This window comes from Megascapheus bottae, chromosome 27 (assembly GCF_031878675.1).
Source record: "Megascapheus bottae isolate mThoBot1 chromosome 27, mThoBot2.hap1, whole genome shotgun sequence".
NCBI lineage: Eukaryota > Metazoa > Chordata > Mammalia > Rodentia > Geomyidae > Megascapheus > Megascapheus bottae.
In genome coordinates this window covers 5,544,568-5,568,426 of record NC_143535.1, presented here as the reverse complement: position 1 = coordinate 5,568,426, position 23,859 = coordinate 5,544,568, and the positions used below count along the sequence as shown (strand labels likewise).

General features: G+C 50.7%; 1 protein-coding gene across 1 annotated transcript in view; it reads left to right on the top strand.

Moving 5' to 3' along the window:
- The first annotated feature begins 6,036 nt into the window (after positions 1 to 6,036).
- Positions 6,037 to 23,859, top strand: part of Tmprss4 (transmembrane serine protease 4) — a 28,975-nt gene continuing 11,152 nt past the window's right edge. Inside the window, exons 1-5 of the mRNA XM_090319801.1 lie at positions 6,037 to 6,250; positions 18,483 to 18,516; positions 20,017 to 20,130; positions 22,188 to 22,340; positions 23,482 to 23,611. Coding sequence (XP_090175927.1) covers positions 6,248 to 6,250; positions 18,483 to 18,516; positions 20,017 to 20,130; positions 22,188 to 22,340; positions 23,482 to 23,611 — 434 coding nt within the window. The 5' untranslated portion in view covers positions 6,037 to 6,247. The remainder of the gene's footprint in view (positions 6,251 to 18,482; positions 18,517 to 20,016; positions 20,131 to 22,187; positions 22,341 to 23,481; positions 23,612 to 23,859) is intronic.

Here is a 23,859-nt window from a genome sequence, read left to right as displayed (position 1 = left end):
TGATTTCACACACCTTGCTCTTAATACACACAGACCCTTCCAGAGGTGCAGGGAGTCGAGCCAGGGGCCGCTTTCAGAATCACCAGTGATACTACACACTCTCCTCCAGGTCAAAACCCCAGCCAAGCACAGCCCGCAGCCCAGAGAGCACTGAGAAATGGCCAGATGAAACGAGCAGCCAGAACACATCTGTTCAGAACACAAACCAGGGGAGTCTTTCTTCCTGGTGAAACTTCTGTCCCTGGCCAGCTTTGAGGAGTCCTGGCACCTGACACTATCTTGTCTACCCCATCCTGTGCCTTTTGGTTCTCTTATCTCAGCTCTGATGTAAACAAGGACACTCCCAGTCCTCTTAGGATTTCCCAATGGCTTTGGCCTTGAGCCCAAGATAAGTAGCTGAATTAGCTGAAACCTATCTCCAAGGTGACTCAGAGGAGCAGGAAGGTATGGGAACCCACACGTGGAGTGTCGGGAAGGAGGGCTGGCCTCCTTGGCTGCCCCTCTGCTTGCTTTGTACAAGAGCTGTCATGACCACCACATGCCCAGCGCTGCCCAAACTACCCCCCAAGACATCTAGGAAGCCTGCCCAGTGCTCCCCAGCCTATCTGAAGCTGCCCATTCATTCTCCTCACTGGCTATCTTGGCCATCTGGCTGCTCAGAAAATCACCTCAGATGCCCCCCATATGCACTCGATTTTCTGAATGGAGTTAGTCACCAAGACTGCCTTTCTGCTCTCTCCTGGGTCCTGGCCCTACGCTGAGGATTTACCTTACTATCTCTCCCCTGGACCCAGCGTCTTACTCCACACAGTGCCAGAGGCTCTGGTGAAACAAACAAAATAGGAACTAACAGGATACCATCCTGTTAGGCATTTCTAGCCAGCTGCTGATTGCCTAGAGCTATGGACCCAAACTTCTCTGAATCTTGCTGGTGAGAAGGGGAAACAAAAGTCAGTGCCAGGCACTAGTGGTTCACACCTATGATTCCAGCTACTCAGAAGGCTGAGATCTGAGGATTGAGATTCAAAGCCGTCCTGGGCAGACAAATCTGAGACATATATGTCCAATTAACCAGTGAAAAGTTAGAACGGGAACTGTGGCTCAAGTGGTAGCACCCAGGCCTTGAGTGAGAAAGCAAAGGAACAGCTCCCTGACTCTGAGTTCAAGCCCCAGAACCGGCACACACACACACACACACACACACACACACACACACACACACACACACACCACACCAACTCAGGCCTAGAACCTACTCTCTCTGGCAGTCTGGGCAGTGAGCAGGCAGAGGATGAGGGAGGTTGCTATCCAGTTTCCAAGATGGCTTCCTGTGCTCTCTGCAGGCCGCCAGGCTGAAGATGACAGCTACTTGAGAAGTAGATGCCATGACCCCCCCACCCCCACCCCCACCCCCGACTGGAGAAATGAGCTTTCACTGCCTGGCGGCACTATGTCTGCACTTCTGTCAATCCCACACAGGCCAAGGGGCATCCAGGAACCAGCAACCTCCTCCTAAGCATTGCACTGCAGCCAAAAGCACTCAGTCAAGCTAGAGACATCATCGTATCAATAAGTTAGCATTGCAGCATATGCTAAAGCCTGGACTTCCACAATCTGAGATCTCTCCCCCAGTGGGGTCACCACCGACTCCACCAGAGTGAAACCACAGTGGAGGTCGTTTCTCTTCCTTTTCCCTCTCTCTTCCTCCCTGGAGGTGCTGACTTTGCATTCTTTCTTTGTCGTTGTTCCCCTCAGCTGTCCTGGCATCTGTGCCCTTCTCTACCTGACTGAATTGTCTGCGGCAGGACTTGGGCTTTCAATTAAATGTACATGGCCAACATTTAAGCACCTTTCAGATGCCACAGATAAAACGATGAAAGAGGTCTCCCCTGGGGAGCTCAGTACAGGAGTGCCAGAAATACTTAAGACTTAGCCATGTCCTACCACCACCACCACCCCTCAAAAAAAATGCATGCACTGGAAATGCAATCACAAACAAAACATGTCAGGAAAAAGGGTCTAATGAAAGGTGATTAGCTCATGAGAACTGAAAGAATGGATTCATGAATGCCATTACTTCAGCCCTCTCCCCCTCCCTCCCCTCCCTCCTTCCCTCCCCCTCCCTCCCCTCCCTCCCTCCCTCCCTTTCTCTCCCTCTCCCTCTCCCTCTCCCTCTCCCTCTCCCCCCACCCCGCTCTCTCTCTCTGTAGCTACTACCCTCTACCTCTTCCACCTTGCTATGATTTGAACATGAAATATCCCTCCATAGGCTCATGGCTTTCAATACTTGGTCCCTAGCCGGTGAAGCTGTTGGGAGGCATGTAGACATTTTTGGAGGGGCCTTGCTAGAGGTGGTAGTTGCTTCCTCATTCCTTGCTTCCTGTCATTCACAAGGAGAATCACCTCCTCCTCGACGCTCTCTCTACCACCATGTGCTCCCAGGGGTCCAGAAACATGAAGCCAAGTGACCATGAATTGAAGCCTCAAAATAAAGCAAGAAAGAATAAATCACCAGCACCAGCCCAGTGCCAGTGGCTCATGCCTATAATTCCAGCTACTCTAGAGATCTGAAGATCTGAAGATCACTGTTTAAAGCCAGCCTAGACAGGAACATCTGTGGAATTCTTACCTCCAATTAACCACTGAAAGGGGGAAATGTATCTGGGGCTAAAGTGTTAGAGCGTTGTCTGGAGCAAAAGAGCTCAGGGATAGCACCCAGGCACTGAGTTCAGGTCCTAGGACTAGCACAAAAACAAATAAATCTTTCTCCCTTCCCACCGTGGAAGCAAGCTATAAGAGGGTTCTCACCACACTCTAGATCCCTAACGTTGGGATTCTCAACGTCCAGAAGCCAGTGAACTTCCATCTTAACACAAACTGACTAATCATTCATCTGGGATTTGAGTGGGTTCTGGTGCTCTGTGGAGGAAAGGGAAGGGCCTGGGCATGTGGGAGGAGACAGAGAGAAATGCAGAGACACGTGAGGGATAAGCGCTGTCCTGCAGGCTCTGAGGAAAGACAGCGCCTGAGCTGGATGCGTGCCATCTCACAGCACGGGGGCCTGAAGTGGGCTATCTGGGGTCAGCACAGCCTAGCTTCCTCCGCTCTCCAAGGGAGGGTCTGACTTGTCTACTGTGTGTTCATGTGGCCATATACCGGACACTGGGCATGCCTGCTGTGCCATTACTGTGGCCAAATACCAGAAATAACCAGCTCCCATGGAGGAGGAAAATGCTTTCCTTTCCCTTTTTTGGGAGTGGGTGGGGAGTTGGCTCATGGTTCTAAAGGTTTCAGTCCATGGATGACTGGTCCCGTTGCCTGTGGTGTGTGACAAGGCAGCACATCACAGCAGGCGTGCACTGGGGCACAGAACTGCTTGCCTCATGGTGGCCAGGAAGCAGAGAAAGAGGAGCGTCCATGGTCTCCACACCACCGGAAGACCCACCCTCACCGCCGAAAACGTCCACCACCTCCCGACAGTGTCACAGGCTGGAGATTGCCGGGGCATATGGAATTCACCCCTCACAGCCACCAAGCTGAGGATTCCTTAAAGACGTGTGTTTCTCACAGATCTGGAAACTACTATGTCCACAAGCACACGGCCAGCCTGTGCTGAGGGCCTCCCAGCTGTGTCACAACATGGCGAAAGGGCAGGAGAGTATGCACGGCAGACTGAGAAAGGATATGCCCAAAGTTATCCTTCTGTGAAGAGCCCCTCTGACGTAACCAACCCATTCCAGCAGGGTTCACAGTCATCTATTCCTGAGGCCCAGTGCAGTGGTCGCCACATTCAGCCCACGGCAGGATCCCTCCTTGTCTCTTCTAGCTTCCACGGCTACCAAGGGTCCCTTCTGTCTTCTACCTTTGTGTGTTTATCTCTGTGTCCCTTCTCTTTGATAAGACCACTCACATTAGTTAAAGGGTGCATGTTACTCCAGCCTGGCCGAAGCCTAACCAATCACACCTTCAAGGACCCAATTTCCAAAGAAGGTTAGGTGCTGAGGGTCTGGGTGGACACAATCACAGAGACCACACTATCGACCCAAGCCCGCAGAAGTGCCAAGAGGCCAATAAAAAACAGAGCGAGCTACCATGAGAAATGGCCCTGGGACTGGTCAGCTTCAGGCACATGACAAAGAAATGCTGGACAAGTCACTCCATTTCTCTGAGCCTCTGCTCATGTCATGAGAGTGACATGAGAAAAGAATTGTCTCTGATTAACTACTGGAAAGCCAGCAATGGAGCTGTGGGTTAAGCAGTAGTGCTAGCCTTGAGGGGAAAGAAAGAAAGAAAGAAAGAAAGAAAGAAAGAAAGAAAGAAAGAAAGAAAGAAAGAAAGAAAGGAGAGAGAGAGAGAGAGAGAGAGAGGGAGACAGAGAGAGAAAGAAAGAAAGAAAGAAAGAAAGAAAGAAAGAAAGAAAGAAAGAAAGAAAGAAAGAAAGGAAGGAAGAGAGAAAAGAGAAAGAGAGAGGAAGAGAAAGAGAGAGGAAGAGAAAGAAAGAAAGAAAGAAAGAAAGAAAGAAAGAAAGAAAGAGAAAAGAGAAAGAGAGAGAGGAAGAGAAAGAAAGAAAGAAAGAAAGAAAGAAAGAAAGAAAGAAAGAAAGAGAAAAGAGAAAGAGAGAGAGGAAGAGAAAGAAAGAAAGAAAGAAAGAAAGAAAGAAAGAAAGAAAGAAAGAAAGAAAGAAAAGCAAGCTGAGGGACAATTAGGTCTATTCAGATGCTGAGATCTGAGGATCAGGGTTCAAAACCAACCTGGACAGGAACGTCCACGAGGTTCTTATCTCCAATTAACCCCCAGAAAACTGGAAGTAGCACTGTGGCTCAAAGTTGTAGAGCGCTAGCCATAAGCAAAAGAGCTCAGGGACAGGGCCTAGGCCTGAGTTCAAGACCCAAGACTACAAAAAAATTTAATTATTAATAATAATAATAGTGACATTGTAAATAGTGGGCTATTTGAGAGGAGAACCAAGGGTAATGGGAAAGGACAAGATAACAGGGTAGGTTGTGGTAGTGAATATGATTAAAGTTATATATGTATATAGATATAGATATAATACACACACACACATATATGTCTGTGTGTGTACAGAAATAGCACAATGAAATCTACTAAAACTTTTTAATGCCAGGCACCGGTGGTTCACACCTGTAATCCTGGTACTCAGGAGGCTGAGATCTGAGGACTGCAGTTCAAAGCCAGCCCAGCACTAAAGTCCGTGAGACTCTTATCTCCAATTAACCACCAGAAAAAAACAGAAGTGGTGCTGTAGCTCAAGAGGTAGAGCCTTGAGCTGAAGAGCTCAGGGACAACACCCAGGCCCAGCGTTCTTTTAAAAAGAGGGGGATATATAGGGGAAGAGTTAAAAATACTAATATAGATTGGGTTAGTCTGTACATTTACAATACAAATTTATATTATATGGATTACATAAAGTACATTACATAGATATAACTACCACAATATACCTCCACTGTAAGATTAAGTTGGGTCATACAGTCATACAGTAAGTGCTAAGACTGAGAAGGGACCTTGACCAGCAGGCTCCACATTAGCCCTGGGCCCCACCTCTGTAGTTCTGGAACCAGGGAAACACTACAGCAGCTCTTCCCAGACTCCCCAAAAGGATGCAGCCCCCTCTTTCTCCAAGAACTTCCCAACCTGCTGCTCCACACATAACGTCACCATTGGCCTATCCTGTAGAGCAGAAAATCCTGTCATCCTGACCCAACAACTCCAGCCTTCTGCAATCCCAGACTAAGGCTGCCTGCCCCACATCATGAGAAGTCCCACATGTAAACAGCAAGCAAGAGGGGGTGGAGGGAGACGGGGAGAGAGAGAGCTGTGAGCCCTAGGACAACGCCCAACTAGTGGAAGCCATTGGAGGAGGGGCAAGCTGGCTTTTGTAACTTCTAGGTGTGTCACCTGTTCAGAGGCCGCAAGGCCCACGAATGACTCCAGGTGTTGTGCCAGCCCCTGGGACAGGTGTCGGGTTACAAGACACATAATCATTCCAGTTTGACCGCTTCACCTGTGGGGTTGTTTGAGTCAAATCACCCACGGTTCCCACGTCACCCCTGGACTGCAGTGGCGGGAGCCCACAATTTGCTGAAGAGTGAAGATGCTGGCGAGAAGGAGTGCAGAGGGACCCTGCACTGAGGCCTCCCGTCAGGGCTGCCCCTGAGACCTTCCTCCTCCTGCAGGGGTAGCAGACCTCGATTCCGGACTGTGGGAGAATTGGCAAGACAGCATGGTGAGTGTGGGGGCCCTGGGTCCCAAGAGCGGGTGCTTTCCTCGTAACACAGCCTGAGGACATTGCAAAATTCAAAATTGGAAAAGTGAGTCCCTTCCTTGCCTGGTACCCACGGGCCTTCCTCCCTCGCTATTCCTAACCATCTTCAGATCAGAGAAGCTGGACACGGAAGCCAGAGCTGTCCTGGCCAGTCAGTCCTTCCCGATCCTGCCTGCTTCTATGCAGTGCCCCAGGTCTGGTGGCTGGAGGATGGCATGGTGGCTCAGGTCATGGCTGCTCTGCAGCCAGTGCTCTTGACCACTTCTGGGGGAAAAGAATTATTCTTTTTCAAGAAAACAGTGTCGAGATCCCCAATGTAATCTAGAAATCTTCAGCCTGGAATCCTGACTTGCTCCTACTCTCCTCTTCCTCCCCAAGGGACTTATGACTTGCTTGTTGTGGGGCAAAGACGCAACCCACCTCTCAAGGGAGGGGGGACCAGGGACCACAGAGGTAGAGTGGACTGGGGACCCCAACAAAAAGGGGTTCAAGGTATCCCATGGAAGGGAGATTGTCCCAAGGTGGGAGCTTCAGGAGAGGGTTTGTTTTAGATGACGAGTATAACATAAAGAGAAATAAGAAAGGAGAGGGAAAACCCTGGGTCCAGATTCCCACAGAGGAAATAGTGAAGACTCAAAACTGTGTTTCTTATCTGGGAGTTTTCATACTTCTGGAAATGGGGGCATGGGCTGCAGTCACTCTTCACAAGAGATGATGGGTTCTGTGGCTCTATCATCCAAAATGTAGGGACTGTAAATAAGCGAGAGCCTCAGGACTTCCCCAGCCAGACATTAAACCCCCCCACCCCCCCCCAGCTCGATCTGCTTTCTCCCTTCCCATGGAGCGAGTTGGTAGCTTCTGAACAGCTCAGGCCAGGCAGCCCTTTCCTGCCTTCCCGCTCTTGTCCTGTGACCTCCAGAGGAGATGGGAGGAGAGCTTGCTGTTCTGATTTTTCAGTTTTCTTCCTGGTTCTGTTTTAATTTTTAATAACTGCCCTCTTTGCAGTTCTTACTTTCAATTTCCCTGTCACTTCCCCCTGTCTACGATTCATTCTCCAGTCCTTGGCTGAGATGTAGCCGCCATTGCTCAGCAACCAAAGGACAAGGAGAAGGGAAGGACAGGGCTGTCCAAGGAGGGAAGAGGTGACCTGCTGTGACCTGCTGGCCCCCCCCCACCCCGTGGCCAGCTCCTCACTCCTGCCTCAGGACTTCCCGTGATCCTCTGGTGAAAAGCCTGGCGAGCTGAGAGCAGATAGAGCGAGGGGCTAGCCTGCTTGATGGTGCACAGTCAGGGTTGAAAACACCAATCCTCTGCCCCGGGCAGCGTCTCAGAAGCTTGTGTACAGACAAGCTCCATCCCCTGGTAGCCAGGAAGAGAGGAGCAGTGCCAACCTGCCTGGCAGGAACTGCTATGGGATGGCACTGAGGAGACTGGAGGACCAAATATTGTACAACATGCGCCATGAGACCAGCCCGCTTGCACGACACTCCCCAGGCACACACATGGGTGAGCAGAGCATTTGGTGAGTTCATCGGCGTGAATGGGCTCTGTAAACCAAGAACTCCTGGGCAAATATAAGGATGTGGAATGGATTCCTAAGGAGGAGTCCACTGCAGGGTCTCACCTGTCTCCCTCTGCCACCCAGAAAAGGAGCTGGGCATTGCTGCATGAGAGAGGGAGGCAGGAGGGCACAGTGTGGTGAGAGCCGGGATCTTCCAGAAGGGAAGGCAGCAGCATGGTCCGTCTTCAGGGCAGGGTCAAGGGATCATGTAGCCCTGAGCAAGCCACTAATTACCCATGCCTAATAACTGGTCCTTTCTCACTAATGAGGCCACAACAAGCATAGCTCCTGGCCCTGGGAAGAAGGTAGGATAACTCTTGGTCACCTTTCCTCTCTCCTCCCTAAACCCTCCCCTCTGCAGGCAGGACCCTCCAGGGCACAGTCTTGCCCAGTGGCATCTCTTAGTAATGGTTTCTCCTTGAGTCTGTTTGGAGAGAGATGCTGAGGATCCACCCTGGGTGAAAGTCAGAGCCCAGCATCTGTCCCTGGGTGAAGGTGTCCTATTTACTCCATTGTGAGGCCTGGAGGGAAACTGGGGGCTTCTGATTGGCCATCTTGGCTGGGACTCATCCCTGAGGGGGCAGGGAGGCCCTTCTACTGTCCCGAAGGGTTTAGCAGGGCTTGGCTGGAACTAGGCGAATGCAGCGAGTGCATACAGTCCCCTCAGGCTGAGGCTCAGACACCAGAAGGCTATTATCTGGAAGATATAGCCTGGAGTCTATAGTGATACACAGAGTTATACCACACAAAGAGCAGAGGGAAAGCCAAACTCTGGTGATTCACGCTGCAATCCTAGCTATTCCAGAGGCTGAGATCTGAAGATCATGGTTCAAAGCCACCCCTCTCAGGAAAGTCGGTGAGATTCTTATCTCTAATAAACTACTGCGAAAAAGCCCAAAGTAGCATTGTGGCTTAAGTGGTAAAGTGCTAGCCTTGAAAGAGAATCTCAGAAACAGCACCCAGGCCTTGAGTTCAGTATCCAAGACTGGAACCAAAACAAACAAATGCACTAGAGAAAGCAAAGAAAGGGTTGCTTTCCTGAATCTTTGCCCAAATGTCACTGGCCACCACTTATTGATCAGCCAGTGCTGTGGGCCAGCGATCGATGGGGAGCAGGGGATAATGTCTTGTCTCTGCCTTAGGGATGCCCAGAACAGGGGTGGGCATGATCCAGGGTGACCACAAGATGCCACCCTGGGGCCAAAAAGGCAGATTCTCCCCCTGCACCGGGGTGAGTGACGAAGTTTTTACACGGGAGCTTGAAAGATGGGCCCCTTCTCCAGACAGAGAAGCCAGGAAGGTATTCTGAACACAGGGCACAGGCTGTGACTAGTAAGACAGAGTGGCATTGTGGGGACAAGAGAGAGCACACTGTGATGGAGGCCAAGTACCTAAGGAGCAGAGGGGACATGGAGGGATGGTCCCATGAGGCCGTCACTGAGGTCCCCCACCATGAGCTCAAGTTCAGGGTCGTCCTTGGGCCTCGGAGCTCAGTGGGGGCCAGGCTGAGCATAAAGCCATTTTCCCCACCACACATCAACTCTGCCCTCTCACTGTACAAAGGGTGGCATGGCTGGTATGTGCCATGGGTGAGAACAAGACTACCCAGTCCTGTTGTAGGGAGCGCAGGATCTAGAGGGAGTGGCAGGTGGGGAAGGGAGACTCATCACACAGCCACGCAGCTCATGTTGAATCAACAAGGGAAACAGACTAATGCAAGCTGGGGAGTGGGGAGACGGCACCACCCCCACCTTGAGGGCTTGGGGAGGCTGAGTAGGAGCTGGGGCTGCACCTGGGAACCACACTCCCAGGCCTGAAAACCTTCTTGGCTTCCAATTTCCCAGGCACTGATTCTGCTCCCAGCTTTTCCATCTTGCCCAGAAGACAAGGTCAGCCTCAATAAAACATTTCAAGTTCCCAATGATTCCAAGACAGGGTGCTTCTCTGCCCTTCAAGTATCCCTCTCTGCCTTAATTTTTTTTGCATATGCCAGAATTCAGGCTTTCATTCAATGCCTGGATACTATCCCTTAGCTTTTTCACTCAAGGGGGTGGGTGCTCTACCACTTGAGTCACAGCTCCACGTCCCGCTTTTTGCTGGATAATTGGAAATACAAGTCTCACGGACTTTCCTTCACAGGCTAGCTTCAAACTGTGACACATACACAAATCTTTTACTTCCTTCTTCTCCGCCTCCAGGTGACTTCTCCTGCAGTACTGGCAGCTTAGTACATAATCTCCATTTTGATGAGAATGCAATAAAAGTGAGAGAAAGTCTTCAAACAAAACAAAACTGGGATCCTCAGCTCTCAGACTCTTGAATACCTGGGATGACATATAAATCACCCACACCGGGCCTAACTGAATTTCTTGCGAGCTGCATTTATGTATCTACTATCTTTGAGCCCCAAATATAGTACAGGTCCTTGGCAAATGTATAGAAATCAATGAATGACTGAAAAATGATCTAAGACTAAATCCCATGTGTCTAGCATCCGATGTGAAGTCAGTGTTCATTAATTCCAGTGTCCACTGAAAGGCAGTGTTCACTAATTCCAGATGCAAACAGAGATGTGACCAGAGTGTTTCCATCCCAGAAAACAGAGGCTAGGGTTCACCAGAGACAAGCCTGAGCTTGCTGAAAACCCTATCAATGAGGGGAAAGGGAGAGTCAAGTACAACCGGTGTGGCAATCTCCCTTGGCCCTATCTAACCCCACCCCAGGCTGCCACCAGACTATCACAATGGGAGGTAGCCAATGGGTAAACAAGATTTCAAGCCAGAGTACCCTCCCCTGCCACTGGCTCCCCCAGCAGCTCCCGGCTGGCTGGCATAATCCATGTGCAACCCGAAACTCTTCTAGGCAACAGGTGAAAGGAGCCCTGGAGAAAGAGGGGGAAAGGCTGAGCTGGCCCCGGCCAGAAACAGTGGCAGCATCTTCAGTCACGAAGTGTTCTGTATATGAGCCAAGCTGGGCTGCACCCACCACTCCAAGTATTTCCTATGGTCGAAATTGTCCTTTGGCCCCAATCTGTTTATGCATTCATTCATTTATTCATCCATTCCATATGGCCACATAGTGGGAGAGTCAGAGAAGAATGTGAAATTTCTCAGCCCTCAGTCCCAGTGCTCCATGGGTAGAGCAAGGAATTGCCCACACAGCTTCAGGACCAAGACACTCCACTTTTCTCCCTTGAAGCTTTTAGACCAGAACGTAATGAGGCTTGAGTGAGCATTGAACCTGCCTGGCACCACAAGGAGAAGGAAAGATAAGGTGGCTTCTTCCAGAACACTCCATCCTTCACTAATCAGTTAGAGGTCACACAGTAAGTCTGGTGCTGGTGGCTCACACCTGCAACACTAGCTACTCAGGAGGCTGAGATTTGAGGATCGTGGTTTGAAGCAAAGCCAGGCAGGAAAGGCTTATCTCTAATTAACCACCAACGCTGGAAGTGGAGCCACCGAAGTTGGAAGTGGAGCCATGGCTCCAAGTGATACATTGTCAGGCTTGAGTGCAAAAGCTCAGGGACAGTACCAGGCCGTAAGGACTGCACAAAAGAAAAGAAAAGAGGAAAAGGGCCACAATGCAGGAAGCAAACACAGGAATAAAAGAACAGTGGGCACAGTTAACTTAGACTTTCAAGAAGTCTGAGACAAAGTTTCTTACCCAAATTACCATGAGATCATTAATGATAGAAAAAAAAAAATTGGAGGGGAGTCCATGGTAGGGCTTGAACTCAGGAACTAGGTACTGTGCCTGAGCTCTCTTTCCTCAAGGCTAGTTCTCTGCTGCTTTGAGCCACAGCACCACTTCCAGCTTCTTTTTCTGAGTAGTTTATTGAAGGTAAGAGTCTCATGGACTTTCTTGCCTGGCCTGACTTTGAACCCAGATCCTCAGAGCTCAACGACCTGAGCAAGGTAGGATTATAGGCATGAGCCACCAGCCCCTGACCTTTTTTTTTTTTTTTTTTTTTGAGACAAAATTGTCAGTGGATTGTATCTCACTAGTCTTATTAGCCAACTCTCTGGGTCTCAGACAATTGGAAGAACCTCAGAGCTTCTCCCAGTGCATTCTGGCCTTGGAACCTTTCTGGGCAAAACAGAAAATAAAGCAAGCAACCGGGTTGGAAAGAGCTGAGGCCCCACCCCTCACATTGCTGGGTCCCGCCCAATCCAGACCGAGCCAGTTCCCAGGAGCTGGCCCTGTCCGCTGCAGAAACCTTCACGAGCCAGCTTCTCCTCACATCTCTCCCTGCTAAAAGCTCCGTACCTCTCCCCTACGCCCCACCCTCCACCACTGTACTCAGCATGTTCTTGGCTTCATCTTGCAGAATATTACCCTCATCTTCAAGGATGGTGTTTGTCCTTGCCTGGGTCTCTGCCCTCTCTGAAGAGGGCATTTGCATAGGTCACATGACATCACTCCAGGTTCCTTAAACCTGGATCACTCTCCCCATCACTCAGTCCGTAGCCTCCCTCCTGATGTCAGGCCCTTTGGCCTCTGAAATCACCAAAATAGCTCCCATCTGTCCATCTTCCATCTCATCGCTGCCAGGCCCTCTGGGAAGCGCTTCCCCATTAATAATGAATGGGCTTTGAGTATCTACTGTGCCAAGTGTTGGCCAGGTTCTAGCTCAATATTGTTATTAATTATTCAGGACAATAATGGGATCCCTGCTTCACTGGACCCCCAAAACTTCAGTCCTTCTTCACTGATGGTCTATAGCTCTCTAGCAGCACCTCACAGAATGAATTAAGTGCTACTATTATTTAGTAGTAGTAGTTTTTACTTTTCTGTCTTCGTCTCTCTGTGTTGCACTTTGTTTCATGTCTGTCATTGTTTCTGTCTCTCCATTTCTATCTCTGTGCCTTTTAGCCCCGTGTCTCTGTCTTTCCTCTCAAGGTGCCCCTCTGTGTCTCTGCTTCTGTCTCCTGTCTCTCTCACACATACGCAAAGTCAGCGCTCCATGGTTAAATAGTGGTGGGGCCTGTGCCCCACTCAAGGTCACACATGCTCTCTCCTGGCAAGTAGCCTGTCGGGAGGAGAAGCTGCATGGGGTAGATAGTCTCAGCATTGTGCAAGAGTGTAGGCAAGCGGGAGAGAAACCCGGTTGTGCAGCCACAGTGTAATCAGGCCAGGGACCCCAGAAGTCGTCATGCACAAATTTCCCAGAAGTAATATTGCACAGAGGCTCTGGAGCCACACAGGAGCACCATTCACAGGATTGAGAGTTCAGAGTTCTCAGGAAAGCCATCAAGAAGCCCCTAAGACCTTTTCCAGGAGACTGGCTGCAGCGACCAAATGGCCCACCGTGGCTGGGTGTCCCTGAAGCATCCAGAACAAGAAGGGGCCATATCTGCCTCTGTGCCAAGTCCCAGGGCAGACCCTCCCTGGACAGCATGTGGAGTTCTCCTCCGTCTCCAGGATGTCTGGAGCGGAGGTACCGAAGTCCACTCATGGAGCCCCTCCGCTCAGATCACAGGCTCAGGAGGGCTGGGAGCGCCTCCCATTCAATCCTCACCAATAGCGCTCTACAGAGGAGACTGCATTCTCCCCATTTCGAAGATAAGGAAACCAAGACTCAGAAAACTTTGCCAGCTTGCACAGTGCCTCATGGCCAGGAAGGCACAGAGCTGTATGCAGACCAGCATGTCTGCTCAGGAGGAGAGGGGAAGAGAGCAACGACCTCTGACCGCCTCCAACCAGAGTAGCCAAGACCCAAACCACAGAGACCAGCCAGCAGGAACCAGAAGAAGTGTAGGATCTGGAGAGAAGCAGATGTGGTTCTGGGGGGCTCGACAAGGTGCACAGCGCAAGGCAAATGGCACACCTTGCCAGCCTTCCTCACTGTCTCTCACCTCAGAAGTCAGACATACCACATCCACTTTGCCAAAGGGTAAACTGAGTCCCAGGAATGTTAAGTGATGGATACAGTGTGTCCAGCAGATCCGTAGGGGAGCCAGACCTTCTGCTGCCAGAAATTCCCCCTCCCCATCACTTCCCACTCCCTTAAGGGACATTTTGAGACAGATGCAAAGGAATGTGGGGTGTTTTTTTTTCCAAAGCCAGCATCGACTCTGTGAGAGTCTTTTCTAAACATTAGGGTTCATCATTGATGGTAGCTCCCTGATTTGGAGAACTTAGCCATGTTTAGGGACCACAGCAGAATCCCTCTAAGCTTTAGGACACATCAGCATTTCCCAATTGCAGGCCCCATGGGTCCTGGCTGGCTGGAAACCTCCCCGGGTGGCCTGGCCCCTGCTGGGTCCCTGGAGGGCCCTGCATGTACTGGCCAGGCATTGCCCTCAGGAGTACAGATGTGGACACGTCCTCCCTCCCATCAGCTCCTGCAGGGAAGGAAGCTAGACTCTGGCAGACCTGCCACCTGAGGCTGAGGGAAAGGGAAGCATCATAGAAAAGGCAGAAAGGCAAAAGAGAAGGGACTATGCTTCCCCTCCTTCTCCCAGCCTCTCCTCCCCAACTAAAACAAGAGAAGAAGGCTGAGAGAATATGCTAGAAACAAGCTAGCTGGCAGCAGTACCACCTGGGAGCCCGCTGTCCACAGCCAGTCTCGTGCTGGGGACCTGTGCTCCTGCACCTCGCCCTGTCCGGTCACATGGCTTGAGGGGAGAAAGCAGAACCTTGTGCCTCAGTTTCCCCACTAGTTTCTCCACTTCTCCCAGGTCCTACCTGCCATCCAGAGACTTGCCCAAACACAAAAGCTCGTTCTTAAATGACAGAGCTAAACAGCAGCCTGGCAACAGGAGAAAGGCAAGCTGACACCTCCTATCTGCCCCAGGCCCCGCCCTGGAGCCTTGATATATCCAGATTGAGGCCAAGATGCTCCGCTCAGATTGCAAGCAGGTCAGCACCTATGTGGCTTAGACAAACAGAATGGTTTCTAATGTAGCAGCTGAGGCTGAAGTGAGACCAATGGGCAACGTGCTGCTACAAGGCAGAGTTTGGGAGGCCCCTTCCAGAATCTTCTTTGTGTGAAGACTGGTACCTAACCTGGAGTAGGGAACTTGCCTGGAGACATAGCTAAGTAGAAGCTGGCATGGTTGCCATCTCTGTCATCTCCCAAGATTTCACGGCCACACACTCACCCTGGGAAATGCAGTCCCTTCCTGGCCCTGTAACTTTGCTGCCTTCTGTGTCCCTCCGCACCCCTCTGCCATGTCACCTTACCTGCCATGGCTAAGGCACCAGTGAGGCAGAGTCCTGTGAGCCGCCTGAAGAAGGCATCAAACCACCTGTCCTCACTTCAGGAGGGGGGGTACCCCGCTGCTGACCGCAGGCTGCAGGGGGCGTGGGTTCAGGAGCCTGTGTGCCCCTGAGAAGCTGAACCTCACTTGGTTCAGCTATGGAAGGACAGGGAGCAGCCTGGGGTCTCTTGGCTCAGCAGAGAACGTTCCCTACTTCTTCCCATGGGCTGCACTCACTGCCTTGCAACCCAGCTGCCACCTGCCACAGCCTCCAAGGACCTGTTTACCTAGCAACAGCAGCATCTCTGGCTCCAGGATTTCCCTTGGAGATCATGAGAAGTCAGGGGTTTGGGCCCCATGGGAGCCTGAAAATGCCACCAACCAGGGCAGGGGCAGGCAAAGCCCCCTTCTGTCCTCCTTCAACCACGGCCAAGCATTCCAGCTCTGCCTCTACTGACTTCTTCCAGGATACGGCAAGGCAGAGTCAGCCTGCTGAGAAAAGGAGAGAAGCAAGGCCAGGGCCAGGCTTCTGGACAAAGAGAGCAGGCAAAGCTTCTGGCCAGTGTTCTGTCCCTCTGGCCTCCTTGAGCTGCTGCCTCTTCATTGTAACCTGGTTAGACACTGACCTCCCATTGTAAAACTAGTCACACTTTTACCTGTTTCACCATTTCCAAAAGAGAGTTCTCAACTACCTGACAGGAACTTGAGGTTCAGAGAGGTTGAGAAGTCTACCCAAGGCCACACGGTAAGCCTTTGTGGCCACTCTACAACACGGTTGATCTTCCTGCATTTAAAAACAAAAGGGGTGCCTGGCATCTGCATTCAGATCTCTGAGCTGTCAGAGGTCCAGGATTGTGAGATGTCCATTTCCTGTTTTGTGGCTGAGTCAAGTAGTCCAGGACTTTACTTTCTCCAGGATCTAAAAGAAAGCAGGGATGGGGGCAGGGGTAAGGACGAAGCTACACATGGCAAGGTCCCAGCACAAACAGAAGAGGGAAGAGGGCAGCAAAGATCGAGAGAGATGCCCACACGGCCCCTTGGCTGAAAAATGGCCCCTATGGCTGTTCTCAGCTGACCTGGCAAAAAATCTAGAACCAAGCCGAGAGATGGGGAACTGGGGAGCTGCTGCGAGTGGGGTGGGGTCTCTTCATTTCATGCTAATAACTCTTGGCTAAATAGGTTCCAGAAACTTGAAGGACACAAGAAACAACTTTCCCCTGAGTCCAGAGGCTGGACCCAACAGCTGGATCTTTGCTTACTTGGACTTCTTAGTTTCCTCTTCTAGAAAATGCTAGATAACATCTCAAGGATCTTTCAAAGATTAAATCACATCTCTGTGTCACAACATTACACTCAGGCACTCCTGAGATTTCTCTCTCTCTCTCTCTCTCTCTCTCTCTCTCTCTCTCTCTCTCTCTCTCTCTCTCTCTCTCTCTGTCTCTGTCTCTGTCTCTCTCTCTCTCTGGGTTAAAATGGCAGGGGTATTTTCCACTTCTCAGTGCACCAACGGTGGGAACATTAGCCATCTCCAAGTCTGAGGGTACATGTCAAGGCCTGGGAGGTGCACCCTGGAAGCTTTCTTTGTTCCCTCTGGGTCTCTGCTGATAGCACAATTTGTGGCCCATCAGAAGGTGCGGTCAATGTGCATTGAATTAATAATGAACAAGACTTGTCCTGCCCATTCAGTGAAAGCAGGTAGGTGCACACAAGTAGACAGGCAGGGCCCTGGAGAGGAGGTGGAGGCCCTGGAGTGGATGTGAGGACTAAGGCTTCATCACAGCGGACTAGGATTTATGGCTACTGTCCAGATGGTAGATAAGGGGCCTGCAGCTGCTCAGACCTGAAGGTCGCTCTGGGGATCTGGTAACCTTATATGGTTATTCAAGGTAAAGGGGTGGGAGATAGCGGCCCTTAATTCAAGGGGCCTGGTGTTGCTTGTGCCGGGCACTATGGGAGAGGGGGAAGGGGCTCTGGGCCCTGCTTTGACCAGACGGGAAAGGGGCATACTAAGCTACAAGCTAAGCTATGGGAGAGGAGGCCCCTGCACCATCACCATCAAATAGACCACATTTTCTTTGGCTACTCCATCAGCGGTTACCATTAAGTATTTTCCAGTGTATCATTATCATGAATGAAATCTCAGTAAACACCTATGTACAGGTTGTTTGTTAAATCATTTCCTTTCACTTGGCTAAATCTTGGAGCAGAAGTACTATGTCATCAAATCATAAAATAGTCATGTGCTTAAGAGTAGTCGATTTAGCCAGGCATTTTGATACCCTTTCCCCCTCCCCCTTACCAACAATATATGAGGGTTGGGGGGCTCTCTCCATGTTCTCACCAACACTTAGTATTGTCAGTCTTTTTACTTCAGCCATGCTGAGGACTGGGTACAGCTAATTCATCAGGGTTTGAATTTGCATTTGCCTTGTATGTATCCGTGAATAAAAGGTACTCATCTCACTGGGGGTGGGGCTTATTGGGGCAGCACTTGCCCAGCAAGGCCCTGAGTTCAAACCCCAGTACCACCAAAAAGGTGTTCATCTTCTGGTCCTTATCAGTCCCTTGGCTGAAATGTCCACTCCAGTTCATACAGAAATATATATATATATATATTGCTAGTCGTGGAGCTTGAACTCAGGGCCTGAGGCAATGTCCTTGGGTTTTTTTCTCAGGGCTAGCATTCTACCACTTGAGCCACAGCACCATTTCCAGCCTTTTCTATGTATGTGGTACCAAGGAATCGAACCCGGGTCTTCATGCATGCTAAGCAAGCACTCTTACCACTAGGTCAAACTCCCAGCCCCCATACAGAAATATTTTTATCTATAAAACCAGATGGATTGACCAAGACAGACAGTGGAGAAGAATGATCTGGAGAATTCATCAGTACACCACACACACACATACACACACACACAACACACACAACACACACACCCCAAAACAGACAGTACACACACCATACACCAAAACAGAAGAAAAGAATGATCTGGAGAATTCATGGAGAATTCATCAATACACCACACACACACACACACACACACACACACACACACACACACACCAAAACAGACAGTACACACACCACACACCAAAACAGAAGAGAAGAATGATCTGGAGAATTCATCAATACACCACACACACACACACACACACACACACACACACACACACACACACACACACACACACACCAAAACAGAAGAGAAGAATGATCTGGAGAATTCATCAGTATACCACACACATACACACACACACACACACACACCACCACCACCACCACCACCACACTGAACAACCAGTCGTTCCTACAATTGCTAACTAGTTGCTACAGTGAACAAGTGAGTTGAACTAGGTCAAAGAGGTACATGACATTATTTTCCATTTTGAATCTCTAACTTCAACTGCTCTTCCTTCATTACAGGACCGCAACACTGCCCAGCCCCTAAACAGCCTTGGTAAGTGTGGACCCAGCTTCCCTTTGCCTCCCTCAGCCTCTGAGTTTCCATTTCCTAGTCCATCCTGCTCCCCTACCCCCGTCCATTGTTCTTTCCAGCTCCACCCTGCCACGTGAACAAAATGTCTCCACCTCCCTGGGCAGAGGAAAGAGAGCAATTCTAAAGATGGGCGGCTGAAGTTTTAAGACACATCAGCATCCTGCCAGTTAGCTGGCAGTACCACCTCCAGTCCACACCCCATGCCTGGCCTCTGCCAGGTAGAGAAACACAGGCTTTCAGCTTTCCCTTATCAGCAGATGCATTGATATCAGCCTTCCTTGGACACCAGACTTTGGCAGGATGCCTTTCTCTGCTTTTGAAGAACAGAGGGAAGGGCTAGCACTAGACCACGGCTCTATTCACCCGTAGAATAAGACAAGACCTGGAAGGCAGATGTCTGGAAGTGCTTTTGGAGAACAGAACCAGAAGCAAGACCTCTGTTGGCTTGAAGGGGTACCAGGACCTCAGCCATGTGCACAAAACACAGAGTTCTCTCTCCCTGCTGGCTTCATTCCCAGGAGGGAATGGGAAAGTCAGAAAATAGACAAGGCCAGGTCTCAGTGGCTCACACCTTAATCCTCACTGCTCAGGAGATTGACATCTGAGGGTCTCATGTGAAGACAGTGGAGGTGTGGCTCAATGGGTAGAGTACCAGGCGTGAGTAAAAAAAGCTAAGTAAGAGCATAAGCAAGGCCCTGTGTTCGAGCTCCAATATCAGATCTAAAAAAGAAAGAAAGAAAATAGACCAAATGTTAAATACACGGGAGACAATATATAAAATACAGCGAATATTAGACATGATTTGGGGAAAAAGAAAGCAAGAAAGGAGGTTGAGACGTGTTGAAATGTCACATTTGTTGTTGTTATTTTGTGTATGCGTATGCCAGTACTAGGCCCTGAGTTCAAGCCCCAGTAGCAGCACACACACACACACACACACACACACACACACACACACACACTATAGTGAGAGGACTTTGAATTCTCCCAACAAAGCAATGATAAATGTCTGGCCTGCTTATCACTGTATACATGCACTGAAATGTCACACGGCATCCCAAGATATGTACCATTGCTAAGTGTTGTTTAAAAAAATAGATGCATTAACAAAAAATGAGGTTAAGTCAGGAAGTTAAGAGAATTAACCATGGCACAACACGTTCAGTAGGAACACATATGGATGAGGGTGGAATGTCCTAGAACCCGTAAGGGCAAGACAAGCAGAAGTGGCAGTGGCATGCACTACAAGCTCACTGGCGCTGGAGAAAGATGGCTGGGCCTGGTGAAGGCAGAGAATGCCCAGTCACCACCTGCTGCTGATGCTTAGCCCCCAATGTTAGCCGAAACTGTGGCCAGAACATCGAGTGAGCCGAGGCCAGGGAGAGGGCAGCTGGGAGCCCGAGAGGGGCAGGGCCCAGACGCTGACCGCAGGCCTGCCTCTTCCCCTCCACCTCCTTACAGAAGCCACACCTCGGCGCAAGCCCCGTCCCCGCCTGGGTACCTTCAGAAGAGTGGGAGTTCCTATCATCGCAGTGCTGCTCAGCCTGGTAGCTCTCGTCGTGTTGGCCATCCTCAGTGAGTGACAGCCCCCACCCAGCTTTCACCCCAGCACAGTCTCCTCCCTCGGGATCTCAGTGAGTGACAGCTCCGCCCCCGCTGTCCCCACGGGGAAAAGGCAGGGGCTGAGCACAAGTTTTGAGTGTAGGCACCTCTGCTCTGAAGGGAGCCCTCTGAGAGGACTTCCATCCACATGGCGCCTACATACATGGCACAAACCCACGCATGCCATCACAGGGGCACCTGCTCCTCGCCGCCTCCCTCTGCAGTGACAGCTGAGTGAGGGCTGGCTGGAAGGACAGGGGCACAGGGAAGACTGCCAAGCAGGTGTGCCCTCTCCTCACCTCATCCTGAGGTCGCAGTGGGACCTTAAGCAGCCCACTGTGTGACAAAGAAGATTTAAACTGAATTTGCGACAGGGATCCTGGCTCTGTCGCCTGCTGCTGTGTGACCTCATCTTCTCACCTGAAAACTGTTCTGTCCCTTTCCAAGCATTGTGAGCACCAGTAAATTAACATGGCAGGGGCGGGGGGGGGGGGGGAAGATCTAGATAAAAACAAAGATGTTCAAAAGTGAGCATTCATAATGCAAGCATACAGAAATGTGATCAGGGCCTGTTTGCTAATCTGTGTGGCCTGGAGATGGCTGGCCTCTGAGGAGCTATCCAAACTTGCTCCAGCAGCAGTTTTGGAGGTTCAGGTCTAGGATCAGTTGGCTCGTCTACTTTGAAGACTGTGGTGAGATAATCCATCCTGGGGACAACACAACTGGTTACAGCATTGAGCCAGGAAGCAAAAGAGAGGAAGGAGCCAGGATCCCACAATCCCATTCAAAAGGCCACGCCCCCAATAACCTAACTTCCTCCCGCTAGGCCCCACCCACTAAAGGTTCCACTCACAACCAACAAGAGCATAGGCTGGCACCAGACTTTCACACATGAGATCTGGGGAACCATTCCAAGGCTATTTCACCCTTCTGGCTTCTGGAGATCTTGACTGGCGACCCTGTCTCTTATCTTTGTCCCAGAGAGCTAAGGTGACCCTGCTCTACCCTGGCTCTAGACAACTTGGAAGGTCTAGGAAACATCTGCTCTCCTTCCCCTCCCTTGCTCAAATCTCCAGCAGGCCACCCCATGGGCTTCTTCTGGGCGGAGGCTAGGTATCAATTGTGCCACCTGCGCACAGCAAACCATTGGGACAGAAAGCTCATCTTTTCCTCCTCATTTCCCTCTGGGTAATGGGAGTCAGCCATGAACCCTGTCTCCTCAGCTTGCTGCCCTGAGCAAGGAAGAACAGCTCACAAAGCTCTAGAACAGTGATAACTGAGGATCATCACAGACTTCACACCACCACTCTTAGGCATGACGATGGCTAGAGTGACTTAGGAAAGAGGGCTTTCTTCCGTCAGGCATATGTAGATGTGAATTGTCACCAAAATAACTGCTCGAGCTATCCGTTGGCTGAGGGGCTGGAAAGACTAAAGACATTCTCATTGGCCCAAGACAGCAAAAGAACAGAAGTTGACGGCGACTCTACAGAGTCCTGAACTACAGGCAAAACAAAACCAAACCAAAACGCCTCTGTCTTCAATCTCAGATCAACCACCAACCTCTAGAAGTATACCCCCTCAACAGCCAGCCCAGGGAATATTCTAACAGCCTGTGAGGTAGATATTAAAGGCCCATTTTACAGAAGAGGAAACTGAGGCCCAGCAGGGGAGAGCGAGCAGTGGAAAGTTGTTCAGAAAGTAGCAGAGCTAGGACTCAGAGCCAGATCCTGGGACCAAGTCCCCATTCTCTCTCTCCATGTGTAACCAGCGGGCCCCACACCAGTGCAGTGGTTGGGGGGCCAAAAGCTGGCGGGACCTGCTTCTTAGTCACCTCATCACCACCATTCTCACTTGACTCCTCTGCCATCTTGAATGCATGGGGCAGCTGCTACAGCTAAGAAGCTGAGGCTGGGACTGGGTAAATGGCCTAGGTGGCAGACCTGAGCCTGCCCACCTCCTGGCTCAGTGCTTCCCCAGGCTGCCCGCTGACCTCAGCCTTCCCCATTTCACTCTGCCCTGCCTTCCAGTCAAGGTGGTTCTGAGTAAATACTACTTCATCTGCCAACACCCCCTGAGCTTCGTCCCGAGGGAGCGGGTGTGTGATGGGCAGCCGGACTGTGCCTTGGGAGAGGATGAGGCAGACTGCGTCAAGGACTTCCCTGAGAGTGCTGCAGTGGCAGGTGAGTCCAGGGGTTGAGGAAGTAGTGGGGCAGGCACCACAGGACACCTGTGTGGCAGTGACCCGTCAGGGTCACAATCTGCCCACCTCCTTCTTAGTTTCCATCCCAGCCAAGTAAGAACAACGACACTTCTGCCTGCTCCACACAGGGCACCCGCAAGGGGACAGGAAGAACAGAGGCAGACCCAAGGGGACAGGAAGTCCTAACAGAGTTTGCCTAACCCTGCTTAGTTTCGAGGAGAGACGACCTTTGGAGGGATTCTCCTTCCTCTGAAAACCCTTGGTTCAAAGATTCTAGAAAAGTCCATTTCACCAGTCAGTGATCTTCTCGTTGGTGGGGGCCATTGAGCCAAACTGTGTAACTACCCACCAAGGAAGGCAGATGCCCTGAGCATAGAAGCCACCTTCTTTCTTGGACTAGGCTCTCGTGGCTTGATCCACCACGTTCTTGGGCTCTGACGAGAAAGGGCCTGGGAGGACAGGGATGGGGCTGAGCCACCTTCCTGTGTAGTTGGTCTTTGTTGATTAAAGTTTAATACCTCTGGGCACTGCCATCTTAATGCCAGTGAGGCTCCTCACTCCTCTTCTCCTCTGAGAAACGCCTTGACCCCTGGGTGAGAAGTTTCTCCAGTCTGGGCAAGCCCAGTGAACCATCGGTAGAGTGACTATTAGTAGATGCCCATAGGAGCCAAAGGGGTGATGAGGTCAACAGGTCAAATGGAAACTGACCCCAGGACACTTGCCCAACTTGGCCACCACTGAAAAAGAGGCACAGCCATCTGCCAGTGACTCACACCTACAATCCCAGCTACTCAGAAGGCTGAGATCTGAGGATCATGATTCAAAGCCAGCCTGGGCAGAAAAATCAGTGGGATTCTTACCTCCAATTAACCACCAGAAAACTGGAAGTGGTGCTATGTCTCAACGTTATAGAGCACTCGCCTGACCACAGAAGCTCAGGGAGAGCACCCAGGCCCTGAGTTCAAATCAAAAAAGAGGCTCAAACAGACCAAGTCAAATGGAAGAACTTCCTTGATGTTCAAAGTGTCAGGGCCCCAGTTCTGGGTTGAGGAAGCATAAGTTCCTAAGGGCTGGGCCCGAGGGATTCTATCCTCCAGCTGACTCCCCTCCTTTCCTCCCAGTCCGCCTCTCTAAGGACCGATCAACCCTACAAATACTGGACCCGGCCACAGGGCACTGGGCCTCTGCCTGTTTTGACAACTTCACAGAAGCGCTGGCCAAGATAGCCTGTGGACAGATGGGCTACCTCAGGTACTAACCAAGTCACTGGAGGCCATTCCCTCCCCCCCACACATACACAGCTGTTCCTTCCCTCTTTCTTTCCTCCCACTTTGCTCCTCTTCTTCCCATCACTTTTATGTACAAGCAATGTGAAACTAAACTTCTAGCCTGACTTCCTCAAGAGGGAGCTGGAAGCAGGGCATAATGGCTTTTATCTGTCATCTCAGCTACTTAGAAGACTGCAATGGACAATCAGGTTTGAATCCAGTCTGAGCACA